General features: G+C 43.1%; 1 protein-coding gene across 6 annotated transcripts in view; it reads right to left on the reverse strand.

Annotated features, from left to right (window-relative positions):
- Positions 1–13911, reverse strand: part of LOC117760482 (cytosolic carboxypeptidase 6-like) — a 266877-nt gene that overhangs the window by 8824 nt on the left and 244142 nt on the right. For all 6 annotated transcript variants that reach the window (XM_034583548.1, XM_034583546.1, XM_034583542.1 and 3 more), the window contains 2 exons: positions 3969–4121; positions 125–287 (listed from right to left, as the gene is read on the reverse strand). In XM_034583548.1, the coding sequence (XP_034439439.1) occupies positions 125–287; positions 3969–4121 (316 nt within the window). The remainder of the gene's footprint in view (positions 1–124; positions 288–3968; positions 4122–13911) is intronic.

Consider the following 13911-nt stretch of genomic DNA (forward strand, 5'->3'; position numbering starts at 1 on the left):
AGCGTGTGTGTGTGTATAGGCTACCTTTTCCGACTAAAGATCAGTTAATCAGGGTCTACTTGTCCAATCAGGGACAAAAACTGTGTCCATAACCACTACATAGATCACATATGTTGAAGGATACATGTCTCCTCAGTATAGGGCACAGGCGCGTTGCTGCCAGCGGGCATGTAGCTGTAGAAGGACACCTCCAGAGTGTAGCAGTAGGACGTATCGTCAAGGAGACCGCCAAGGAAACGTCTACCGGTACCGGCCTTCACCACATCTCGGTTGAAGGACGTGTTGGACTAAGGGGATACAATAGAAAAACAACATCAATGTGAAGTAGCAGAAAGATAACACTTCAGTCAGAGGACTTGGGCCGGAGTCTTTGTGTCTGCAAAATATCCACTGTGGTAAATCATCTGTTAGCAGGACACTGTAGTCTGGAAAACTTCCCCAATGGAGATCATTAGCCCAAACTACAGACTGTTTATAAATATGCAAGAGATGACTGCTCCCCAAAAGTAAAGCCAAACCATCTTGATCGCTCCCTGGTGACTGATTGACATGCCTCCATGTTAGGGGAGTGGACAAGTCAAAGTCTAAGTTAAGGTACACGTAAGATGGCGGCACACGTATCCAAGACATTTTGGCTTCATTTGATGGGCAAAAAGGAAATGACAGTTTTGTTTATGTGGAGGAAATAATTTGCTGCTCAGTCATTGGTTACATTTTTAGTATTAACAATAAATCAAATGACTTTACTGTCTGTGATGTGAAATGAGTCATTTTGTGAACCCACAGAGAATTAGCTCTAAATAAATCAACTTCTAAACATTTCTGTGATGTTTTAAGGCAAAGGTCAAATATGAGAGGTTACAGGATATAGGTGAACCGAAGTGTCATGATATGAACATAAAGGTGTTTCTGTGTAAATAGATGACAAATCATAAGCAGGATGGTAGAGTCTAATAATATTGTGAGTCCAGTTAAGTGTCATGACTATTACCACTGTTATTAATGGTGTATACTGTATATTCTGAAGGGTCTTGAGTCAGTCGTATGAAACCTGAATCAATCATGTAATAAGTGAATTGGCCTTTGACAAGCTAAATTAAAATAAACCTCTTATTGCAATATGAATAATATATCCATTGACATCTGCACAAAAAACATTTGCATCATAAATATTTGACTCCAAATTTGATCTGACTTATGCGTGGCCGTCCACTGCTGCTGCACTGACAGGAGTTTGCTGGCTGATGAATGAAGAAACAAAGCAGTTACGGTCAGTGTTGTTGTCTGACAGGTCTCATCAGTGGAAACCCATTTGTTTCTCTGTAACTTGCACTTGTGGGCCTCTGGAGAAGCCAGGAGAAATAATGAAGGGTAGAGTTTATTCTAACAGACTCACTTTGTTCAATGTCATTACGGAGCTTGGTTGTAAACGGCTTAAACAGAGAGGGAAAAAAAGAGAAAAAGCTAGTCTATTTTGGGTTTGAGTGTGTCAGCGGTACACTACACAAACACACACGATGCTGTCTTGGGAAGAGTGTGGAAAAAGTTTCTGTTCACTGTCACTCCACTCTGCTGCAGTGAGAGTTGCCTCGCTGAAATGCAGACTTAGCAGCTACCAGTGGGAGTTTGCCTTGATTGTGTTGTGCTGCTGCTGCTGCGGCTGCACTGGGCTTTAGGTAGTGCTGAATGGGCAGGGGGGGGGGGGGGGGGGGACAATGCACAGGGAGGGAGATGACCCCTGGGCCAGCTGTCACACAAGTAATACAGATACAGAGAGAGAGGGGGGGGGGGGGGGGGGGGGGGGGGGGGGGGGGGGGGGGGGGGGGGGGGATTTGACCTGTTCGCCGTGACACTAGATACAGTAGAGACACTGACAGTCAGTGACATTTCCACACACATGTGGGGGGCGAACATCGACCTGTCGGGCTCCTCTCCGTATCCAGGTTGGCACACTGGCCGCTGGGTGTCATGGGCAATAAAGGTTACTCTTTATGACGTGTGTAAGTGGGCTCCCGCTAGGAAATGTCACCATCAGTGACAAAATGAGGTCAGTGGAAGTGACACAGGCCCGAGAGGAAAACGCTTGGTGGATATGCACCTGTGTGAAAAGGTGTTATTACAGTGGGTTATGCACATGTGGCCGGATCGAGGCGCATCGCAGTCAGTGGATGGATGTTTCCTCCCACACGTTTCCTCTGTTAAGTGTCTCTCCTCCATTAATCTCTAGCGCTTTAATTTCCTCCTTGGTTTTCCTCACCACCCTCACTCTCTACAAAGTCCCTCCTGTCCAACTACACCGGGTTTTAGCCAACTAAGAGGTGCTTCATCCGAACACCTGCATTGCTCACATAGAATATCCTGACCTACTTTCCCTGTGCTTCCTCATGACCTACGTTCGCTATTTGTGTTCTGCACATACATAAAGTGTGAGTGCACAGTAGGGGGCGGACATGACTCAGGAGGAAGAGCGGGTCTTCCACTAATTGGAAGGTCGGTCGTTCGTTCGTTCCTCAAGTCTGTGTGTTGAAGTGAAGACGCCGAGCCCCAAATTGTCCCTGACTGGTGCTGTGCTGGATATAGCAGCGCTGTACGAATGTGACTCATAGTGTGAAGATCTTTGAGAGGTTGTTAAGGCGAGAAAAGCGCTGTGTAAATTCAGTCCATTCATATGTCTGCGCTCTGTGGATCTGCATCTGTAACATCTGTTTAAATCTGCAACTACAAGTCAAATCCATAACATATATGCCTCATAATGTGAGAATTTACAGCCTATGTCAATAACTTCATTAAATCTTGTTACTTTTGTGAAAGAAATTTAACCAAAATCCAATCAGCTCTGTCTATTCCTGACCTAGAAAATTATTATTCACGCCTTTGTCAGAAAACTGCATTGCACTATTTACATGTACCAGTCAATCCTCAGTGTCTCGGCTTCATCTCGTGCAGAACTGCTGCTGCTCACACTTTCATTGGCTGCAGGTTAAATTAAGGATTGTTTTTAAACTTTTGAAGCTCGGCAGGGTCTGGCCCCAATTAATATTAGAGAGCTACCAACTCCCAATGCACCATGTCGTATACTAAGATCTTCCAATCACCACTTGCTAAAACAAAGCCGGTAACTAAGGGGGACGAGGGACACAATCATTGCTCAAAAAATATTTTCATAGGAAAACCTTTTAAAGCCAGATTTTTAACTGGTTCTAATGGATGTTGCTTGTTTTTAATATTTTCTTTTGTGCTGTCTTTCTTATACTTATTTTGTTCTGTGTTGTTCAATGTTTTTTGTTAGGTATAGTAACCTTGTTTAGATGCATGCTATAGAAATAAAGTTTTTTTAATTTAAATATAGAATATTAGTATTATTTCCTATTTTAGTATATTTTATTTCATTTTTATTCTGTATTTTACGATTCTTCTTATTCTTTGTCCTGTTATAAGTTACTAACTTTCCCAAATTGTTTAATAAGATACATTAACTCCTCTTAATACTCCCCTCACTGCTCCTTTAATCTGCACATCTATCCCAACAGATAAGTATTATAGATTAAAGGGTTAGAATTAGGTTAGATTATAGATATATATAACACCTCTTGTGGGTTTGTTGATGAGTTCAAATTTTCACTCATGAATATGACTCTGCTGGCTTCATAACAATCGCGAATGAATACATACAGAACATGTGTTCTGTGTGTTTTCCTCAATCAACACTCGGGCTCAGATGCTTGAACTTACATATATTTACACCAGGGAGGTGCTCGCTGCAACCAGGGTCTTCACTCTTGTGCCACTAAGTGCAGCACTTGGCAATTCTTGTAAGTGCCCGGCTGAACCCCACCTCACCAGCAGTTGCTGAGATATGGCTATTTCATGTTTTATTTTAGCCTCAGGATTGAAGCCGGTGACATTCTGCTCCTGAGCGCCATCCCCTCAACATGGTGTGTTTGTGTGCGTCTGTTTATGTGACTTACGAAAGAGAAGTCTGGTGCATTTTGGCACAGCAGTCTGGGGAAGACTGCCTGTCTCTGGACACGCTCCTCATCCTCGAACACGTTGCCGTACATGAAGCCATTCAGCATGGTGGAGTGGGCATGGACATCAATGTAGAACTCCAAACTCACCCTCTGGTGGAGGGAAAAAGAGGGAGGACAGTGGAGGGTAACAGAAGGACAGAGAAACAGAGAGAGAAGGTGAAAAACAGCCGGTTAGCGAGGAAGATGTCATGTTTTTCTGACAGTGTCGGCAACAGTCCACACTACAGAGTATCCACTGGGAGAGAGGGGAAGGCCTGTCTTTGCTCTGGGGACACTCTGCTGAGGAGAAGCTTCCACCCGGGAGACGACTCCAGACCCAGGTGTTACAAACTGAGAATACACTCATATCTGAAGACAGCCACACACCCACAGAAAACTTCAATGAGACAATCGTCCTGAAGGGCACACCTACAATAGGCTGTGTAGACACACACACTCACACAAATACACACACACACTCATGTGGATGTCAGAGATTCATCACATACCCGATACTTATTTATCAGGTTAATATTGACTTCATATTGAGTGTGTAATGCCTTTTCTCTCCAGTATACTGTGTAAAATGGATTTGATAAGATCTGTTTCACTCGCTTGACTGTGTTATCACTCTACACACGCACAGACGCCACACGCACACACACGCATAGCACACGCACACGCACACACACACACACACACACACACACACACACACACACACACACACACACACACCATATGCCTTTATCTTGTGATACAAAAATGGAGCTTGCACAGACTTGACTTATTCTCTGACCTTTAACTATAACCCTCACTAGATGTGAGAACATCATAGAGTTGCACAGTTTCGGATGAATCTGAATTTACTGCTCGTAAAGTAAATTATTGGACAAATGATAAATTAGATTGAGAGATTTGTCATTGTTGAATAGATGAACAAAATTGCTAGGGACACTGAGTGAACCAGGATCCATGTGAAATGCAGATGCAAAAAACATATGCAATGCTCACAAACTCAGTCCAACCACTGTTTTAACAGACAACTGACTTATTCTGATGGCTTTTAAAAGTGTAGTGTGTTCACATATGTAAGTCAAATTTGTTCCTAATTTCACTAAGTGCACTGTCGGTTGGCAACACTGTCTCACTATAAAGCATTCAAATGGAAATAATAACACAATATGAGGATTCAGAACCTTTAAAGTAAATTATATCATCTGGAATTAAGAGGAAAATATTCTGTCCTATTTCTAGGTCAACGTTCATATTAAGTTAATTTGGGCCAATGAAAAACTGAACTCCTTTGTATCAAAGGTCAGATTTCCTTCCTTCCATTGAGCAGGCGTCCTCATCAGTTGGATTTTATCAACTCATCTGAGGCTCACGCACATAACTCAACTTGCAACGCGTTATAAGATTCAAGATAAGATCATTACTTACTAAGTAGCATTGTGATAGTGGGAAAAATGGCAGAACTAAGTGAAAGTGTCAGAAGTCAAATTGTTATTCGGAGCAAAGAGGAGCTTTCTCTGCATCAAATCCTGGCTGGACTAAAGGTTTCCAAGAGGGGGCAGTGCATGAAAACTCTACAAACACTCTGCTAAACTGAGATCATGATCAGGCAGAACCAAAGTGACCCCACCATCAGGAGATCAATACAGCAGAATCACTTCCCTGAGAGATAGAAAAAAAACTTTATTATACACAATCTGCTAAATATAAAACCCAAGACTGCAGTCAGAAAGAAGGCTGTCGCATTGGTGGTCTCAGAGGACAAGTGGCAGTTTCTCAAGCACTTCTCAGGAGGGGAAACAAGGCCAGACGCTCAGGGAGGACAGAGAAACACCAGCATTTCTCAGTGGATGAATCCCAGTAAAATGTCCCATTTACTGATGAATCCAAGTTTAATGATGAATCCAAGGTGTAAATGGGAGTGGGACGCCTCTGCTAAATTGACGACACCCTGACGAGGAGGGAATAGCGCGCCACTCCTCAGAGACATGCTGTACCCTGTGGTTTGTATCTTTGTGCAGAAGGATTCAAAACAACGGCAAACACACCTCAAAGCTCCACAAGAACTACTAAGAGATTAAAGAAGACATAGGACTGTTATGGACTTGCCTCCACAGTCACCTGAGCTCAATCCCATTAAACATTTATGTGGCCTCTTAAAGAATGAGAAAGCCACGCATTCAGTGACATGACAAGAAGCTCTTTGGAACACATCCTGGGATATCAAGGTTCAGTTCAGCACAAACTCATGGAGTCGATGCCTATGGATTAATTTAATATTCATTTATCACTTGTAAACAAAATTAATGAACTACATTCAAAATTAATACAAAATAGAAGAATCTTGACTAGTTGACTTGACTAATTAAATCATTAAATGCTATATTTATAACCATTAGACCTATTAAAATATAAGACGTATTAGAATATTTCTCCTCTCAGCCTCCTTTCTCTATCTCATCACTCCATTCTCCTCCTGGTTTCATCCTCTCGCTCTTCTTTCTCCTCTTTATCTCATTCCCTCCCTCCCTCCCTCCCTCTCTCTCTCTTTCCGCTCATTCCACATTCAGCACCACACCTTGTTCCCTGTGGATCGTAAAGAGGGGGGAGGAGAGAAAGAATGAGAGGGTAGAAAAGGAGAGATAGTGTAAGAAGACGGGGAAGGAGGGAGGGAGGGAGACAAGAGGGAAGCCGGACAAAAGACAAAGAGAGACAGCAATGCATAAGGTGTGTGTAGGTATGTGTGTGTGTGTGTGTGTGTGTGTGTGTGTGTGGTGTGTGTGTGTGTGTGTGTGTGTGTGTGTGTGTGTGTGTGTGTGTGTGTGTGTGTGCAGCAATAGACAGAGGGGCAGGGAAGAGCAAACAGAAAAAAACATATAAAGATGGGGGTGATGGGGGTGCAAAGAGAGAGACAGGGAGGAAATAAGTACATAATAACAAACAGAGAGAGAAAAAGAAGAAGAGAGCAAGAGAGAGAGAGAGAGAGATAGATAGATAGAGAGACATATAGATGTGTGTAGAGAGGTGCAGAGAGATTGACAGGATAGAGAGAAAGAAAAAGAGAGAGAATGAGAGAGAGAGGGAAGCAGTGCTTGGGCGGCCCGGGCGACGCAGTGTGCCTGTGTTTGAAATTCCGCTCACAGCCAAAGCAATTTCCTGGCGGTGGCTGTGCTGTCAGCTGCTTGGCTGGCTGGTGGTGAAATATGGTGGCTGGGAGTCGGCCGCTAGCAGCCCCCGACAACCTGATGGATGGAGCCCCAGAGGAGAGGAACAGCAGCAGGAGAAGGTGGGGGGGGGGGGGGGGGGGGGAAGAAAGGGGACAGTGGGAGGAGGTAGGAGGGAGGGAGGGAGGGAGAAACACAGAAAAACAAAACAGGAAAAAGGAGCAAGAGGGAGAAGAGGGGGAAAAAAGCTAAATGCAGCCAACTGAGGTGGGGTGGTGATAGGAGGTACAGAGGACAGAGAGAGAGAAATATATAAAGACATAAAGGGGAGAGTTAGATAACAAAGGGGGAGAGAAGAGGGAGGAAGTTGGGGGAGTATAGAAGACAGAAGGAAGCGAGAGAGGTAACCCAGTTCCATTAGGCAGAGGAAGGAGTTTGAACCAACAACCAGGGTCCATTCAAGGACAACCAGCCTAATCATTACCTGGGTGTCCCCCCTCTGGAGGAGGAGGAGGAGGAGCAGGAGGGGAAGGATATAAAGGGGGTGGTGGGGACAGAGGTGGTTGAATTGGAGGAAGGTGGACAAGTGGGCGATCAAAAGTGGCAGAGTGAGTGTAACAGAGGTTAACCAGCTGTTTCATGCGCACATGGAATCCAAGTGAGGGACTCAGGTGAATGACGGATCTATGTATTTAATTCACATCTTACTTTATTAACTCTGTTTTAAACTAGTAACTCTACACGTGTGTACAATATTACACTGTGTGTGATTTTTGAACATCTCAGTTTAAAACCATTGGCTTTAATATGCTGCTATATTCTGACAGAGCTTTACACAAGATGTTGAGACCTGGCTGCAGGATTTACACTGATTGATTCGTACAGATTTTGGGAAATGTTTGAGGTTGAAAGTTCAGTGCAGGTCAACTGAGTCCTTTCACATTAAACACAAAAATACATTCATTACATAATGAACGGTGCGAGTAAATTATGAAAAAACCAAAAAGGTTTAAGAAAGTTGATCAACATAAAAAAATATCTGCAACAATTAGTTATTGTTGTAGTTACTTTTTAAGCAAAATACAAAAAATCATGTGTTTCACCTTCACAAATGTGACTATAATCAAACATTTCCCTGGTCAATGGAAAACCATGACATTGATGATATTTTCTGACTCAGCATAAAGGACGCCGACAATGATGTCAACTGGGGAGAGCAACCAGATTCAAGAGCTCAGTGGCGATGGCCAGCGTCAATGTGATTTCCAAAGTGGAATTCAAACGTCATGTCCTGCCTCCTGCATTCTTTACCCAAATGCCCCCCCTCGCCTCAATGTTTAAAAAATGTTCCTGCTGTTGTGAAAGCATCTGACCTGGACAGTGTCCTGCTGCATTCTTCATATGGCAAACTCTGCAAAACATTCAGACATCTTGGTCTGAAAACTGCTTATGAATAAAGGTGCACTATCCTGCTGAAACAGGAAAGGGCCTTTGTAGGACCTAATTGAAGCTATGAAAACATTGACCACTATTATTTGGCCATGTATTCATGTACACAACCAGTCCACTGAAACGGGAGGACACAGATCCAGCAGTTTGTCCCTGTGGTGGTTTCTCCTTCACAGCCTCACGGTCTGAAGGACGGTAGCAGCAGCAGCACTACCAGTAGTAACAGCCATGGAGCCCTCACAATGTCATGTCCAGGCTTACTACAATACTCTGTTAATGCCCTGTCAATCAAACTGAGATGGTTTCTGAAGGCCCACCACTGTGATTGATGCTTCAATTAACAACCCGCTCTGACCTCCAGAATTGTTCATTTGAAATTGTAATTAAGCATTAGGGGCAATTAAGAAACAGAGACTGCCGGAATGAAAGTCAGAAGACAATTTAAGAGAGGGAGAGAGAAAAAGAGAGAGAGAGCAAGAGAGAGGGGGGGGGAGAGCAAGCTGTCCAAATTAAACATCTCTCACAGAAACAAAAGCCCCATCTCGCCACAGAAACTCCAGGGAACTCTCAACTTGTGGTGAACTTGCAGCGGCCGCAAACAGTTTAGTGGAAACCTAGAAGGTCAAACAAATGCATTTTGTCAGACAAGTACTTATCTCCTGCATATTAATTAGAGCTGGGTGCGGGGTGCGGCGAGGGCCATAAATGCCGTGCTTATCTTTACACGGGAAGGAAAAGGCGCTGATTGAAGCAGGATTACAAGCTCCTGAATAAAGCTCTTGGCATCAGCAGGAGCATACCTTTGGAGGGGAAGGGAAGCAGCCTGCTTGTTCAGGAGAAAAACCGCTGAACTTGTGTGTAATTCATATTATCCATATTAAATGGTGGCCTACCCTATCTGTGGATGGAATGAGCTGGATCCAGCTGAGCTTTGAAGTGGGCAGCAGTAGCCTAGACGATAGAAAATAAGGCCTGAGACTAAGGAAAGCCAATAGCTTTTTTGTCCTATATCTATCCATCCTGATCTTGTGCCTAAATTGAGTTTGTTGGTCTACTATATTCCCATAACAATTCATGTTCAATAAGTGATGTAATTAGTCATAATTACTTTGAGCACTAGAGGGCACTGTCACTGGAACGCTAACCGGTGTCGTTTAGGGCACTCGCTAAAACAGAACTGCTGCTGTAGTTCATCTGGGAGGACGAAATCGTAAAAAAAAGGAAAATCTGACTATTTTTTTGAATTGCTTAGTTTGCAAACTTAGAGAGGAAAGAGTTTAGATAACCTTTTCCAGAACTTTTCCTGCAAGCGCCCTAGTAAAATCTTGCGAGTGAACAGATGTAACAGTGAAAGAATAAATATCTCAGGATGAAAAAGAGGTGCGATACGAAGATGTCGACTTGGAAAGACAACGAATTCAAGAACTTTTTGGTAATAAGGGCTGAACGGTGGGATTTGTGGAACTACGTCAGGAGCAAACATTCACACTTAGACAAACTTAACCTCATGAAAGTGATGGAAAGAAAAGGTGTCATATTACTTAAATACTGTAAAACTGTATCCAGCGTTTGAGCCGATTCAGGTCACGGGGGCACATGGTCAGTGACCTTCTAATGATGTAGCCGTGACAGAACATGGCAGATGGCATGACCTGCTTCATGGACGAGAGTAAATGACACAAAACTCTGCCTCCGTCTGTCTCCATCTCTCTGATTTCCCCCCCCCCCTCCCTCTCAGTCTGCACTGTGCTCTCAAATTGATGACGGTATTTGTCTGTTTATGAACACAGAGGTGACTTGTAATCAGGCTGAACGGGCACAGGCAGCCCTCTGCTTCGGGCCTGTTAGTGCCACATAAGCTGCCACATCTGTTGGTATGGCCAGCCAGGAGAAAAAAGGAGAAGAGGGAGCAGGAAGCTATGGTAGAGACAAAAGGAGGAGATATGAAACGCCAGCGAAAAAAGAGCAAGAGGGGACATGTTGGGAAAAAAATCATTTGAAGTATGTAAAAAAAGAATTTAATAGATGACAAAAAAAAAGCGTAAAAATTGCCAGAGAGTGATAGCTTCATCTGTATCTTTGCTGTGAAAAGCAAACAATTCAGTTTCCATCTGAGGGAGAATAACGAGCGGGATGATGGAGGGATTTGAAACGACGCAGGGATATGGGGAAAATTGGCTGTAAATCTCAGAAATGGATCAGAAATGGTTGGCTGATTTTGAACATCTTAACGCACACAGAGAGAGGAGAGAGAAGACAGGGAGGCAGAGAAAAAGACACAAATACACGCAAAGAAAATACATGAAGTTTCTCAGCGTCACATTTATAAGGCAGATCTCACTGTTGCACAAAGAGAAAGAAGAAGACAAAGAGAGAGACTGCGGTGTGGGGCTGTAGAAGTCACAGAAGGAGGGCGTTAGGGAGGATTTCAAGGTGCAAAATTCATCTCGGTGCTGTGACAGGACCTAATACATCTGTTTCAGATGGAAAATTAATTTTCTAATATTAAAAAGGTCAAAAAGAAGCCAAGGCAACAATGACCTCTTTGTCATTCTTAACAAATTATCCAAAATGGCAGTGTCAAATTGGTGGGGATACGCTGGCCAGTGATGAATGCTTCTGGTATCAGCCAATCAAAACGAATTCTTCTTCTGCTTTGATAAATGAGCTGGAAAAGCAACGCTTTAGGAAGGAGATGGGGTCCATTTGTTTCTTTGGTCTCTTTTCCTTTTTTTTTTTCTCGCTCTCCATTTTCTCTTTTCAAAAACAAACAACAGGGTAGCTTGGGAACAGATTATAGCTCCTTGCATCACTGACTCTTTCAGCCATTTTCCCTGCTGACCAATGTCAGCCACAGATGGTAAATGATGGAATTTTATGAAACAGCTTGAGCAGGCTCACCTTCAGATGGATGGAGAGGAAGGTTACACATCCAGCTATAAGCAAATGCTGTTGTTGTTGTTCACACAATGGCTGTACTTGATCACACCTGTGTTTTACATGTCACGTTGTATTACCAGTGAAGTGCTCGTTCAAAATGTGCCTGTCGGTACAGGTTGACAGCTTGGCCTGCGTTAATCCAGTTTAAAGCTGCAGCATCCAAACAACTTCACACAATAAACTACCCGTTACTGAAGTTTGGAGGTGCGTAGCCTCCCAAGGGCCTGGGTGGAAAACGTTGTAGACCCTGGTTTATAAATCTGTGCACATGGATTCTAAAGTGTGTTCTCCAGATTCATAGTCCAGGCCCTCACTGCCCTCTGATCGCAGCACAGTAAATACAATGTTACACAAAGACAACAAACACTAGCATGACCGCGCTGCAAATTGTCCAGGTGCTGCGCTGCCCTAGTTCCACCTTTTTCTCCACATTAAATTTTGAGTGATATTTGAAGCTTTCTCAAGAGCCCCTCGTACAAAAACACTTCAAGGTCGACATTGCACTTCCTCTACAATGCACCTGCCGAGCTTGATCAGATGAGCAGCTGTTGAGGAAACCAAAAACAGTCAGATGGATGGAACATAGAAAGATGGACAACGTGTGTTCACCTCCTCCGCCCATGTTAGATCTGCTAACATGGAGGAGGCAGGATTTATGAGCTATATCTGCAGCCAGACACCAGGTAGCGATCAAGACACTTTTGATTTCACTGATCGCCGGTTCGATCCAGTCCTCCCCATCTGCATGCCAGAGTGTCCTTGGGCAAGACACTGGCCCTGAATTGCCACTCATAGAAAAAGTGCTGCCCATAGATCACTGTTTGAATGTGTGTGTGAAATGGGTGAGTGGCAATAAAGTGTAATGTAAAAGCGCTTGGGAGTGGTCATCAAGATTAGAAAAGGCTCCATATAAATACAGACCAGTTACCATTTAGGGGGGGGGGGGGTCATGTTGTCTAAAGTCTACAGGGTGGACAGAAAGATTCTTTTACAGTTGGACTATGAGAATTACATGAAAATCTCTTTAAAAAAGTGTTATTTATTTTGTTATCATTTGAAAAACCAAACTGATAATCTTCTGCTATGGTTCACATGGTAGAAAGTCATTGTCCTACATGACCTGTAGACACAGAGCAACATTATCATTGTTCCTCTTCTTTTAACCAGATGAATTTCATCCCCTTATTTACTCTATCAAAACTTCCCTTAACTTATCATATGAACAAGTATTTTCTGATTCTGTTGACAGCCTGATATACAGTAGTTACTCTACGGTGTCAAATAACTCTCACTTTTAAAAACAGATGAAAGAGCCATACTGTTGCGTTGGTTGACATTCTGTCCTTTATGATCAACACAGCAGGTGGAGTCTCTCACTTATCAAACAAGCAAGTGGTGTAAACACGGCTGCTTGTGCGGCGAACATGATGTCTTGACAAGGAGCTACTGTCTGAAAGCGAAAACACAATGGTGGAGATGGTTCAGTTTGTTGTGCAAAAAATAAATGGTATGTTGGCTTAGAAATTACTCTTCCTAATAATACAAGCATTTCCTTGAATAATATCTTAATTTCAATGGAGAAATTACTTCCATTGTCAACTCTGCGTACACACTGTATTCAAATAGAAATAAAGGCTGAGCTGCTGATTGGACTTTAAGTTCGGGATTTTAAAACATAATTTCGAGTGTAAATGTTCTGAGCTGTGTTGAATTTACATACAAATATTTTTCAAATCAACGTTTACAGCCATCAATACCGACGCAGCGTAGATTGCTGCTACACGCTTTGGTTTAAATGCCACTTGTCTGAGAACTTGCAGCCAGTTATTGAAGTTATTGCCTGAACAGAAGAAGGAAGCTATTTTCCCAGCAGAAAGAGAGCGCCGCTGAATTCACAATGACGGAGAAGTGCTTTGGAGTGATGGGGGTGTCTGTCACAAGAATGGTTGATGGGGTTTCAAACCGAATGGGCTCCTTTGTGAAACGGAGGGCAATGTGACTTTGAATTATGATGCCTTATGCATAGAAGTGGTGATATCTAAAGAAGTCATGGGGACTGACAAATACCCAGGGTCAGATTTGTATACATGGAGGTGCACAGAATTCCTGCACTGCATCTATAACTCAGTTAAAGCTCATGATTTAAATCGAAACTGACAAGAGTGGACAATGCACTGAATGGGCATCAGTAGTGTATCAGGACATATGTTGCAATGAGCGATGATACCTAAATAGAGGTACAGAGCCATTCAAAACGCAATATAAGCTATTTCTGCTGCAAATCAAACATATTTGTTTTAGCTCTCTGAGAGTTTAAACATTTTTAAAACATA

This window comes from Hippoglossus hippoglossus, chromosome 4, assembly GCF_009819705.1.
Source record: "Hippoglossus hippoglossus isolate fHipHip1 chromosome 4, fHipHip1.pri, whole genome shotgun sequence".
NCBI lineage: Eukaryota > Metazoa > Chordata > Actinopteri > Pleuronectiformes > Pleuronectidae > Hippoglossus > Hippoglossus hippoglossus.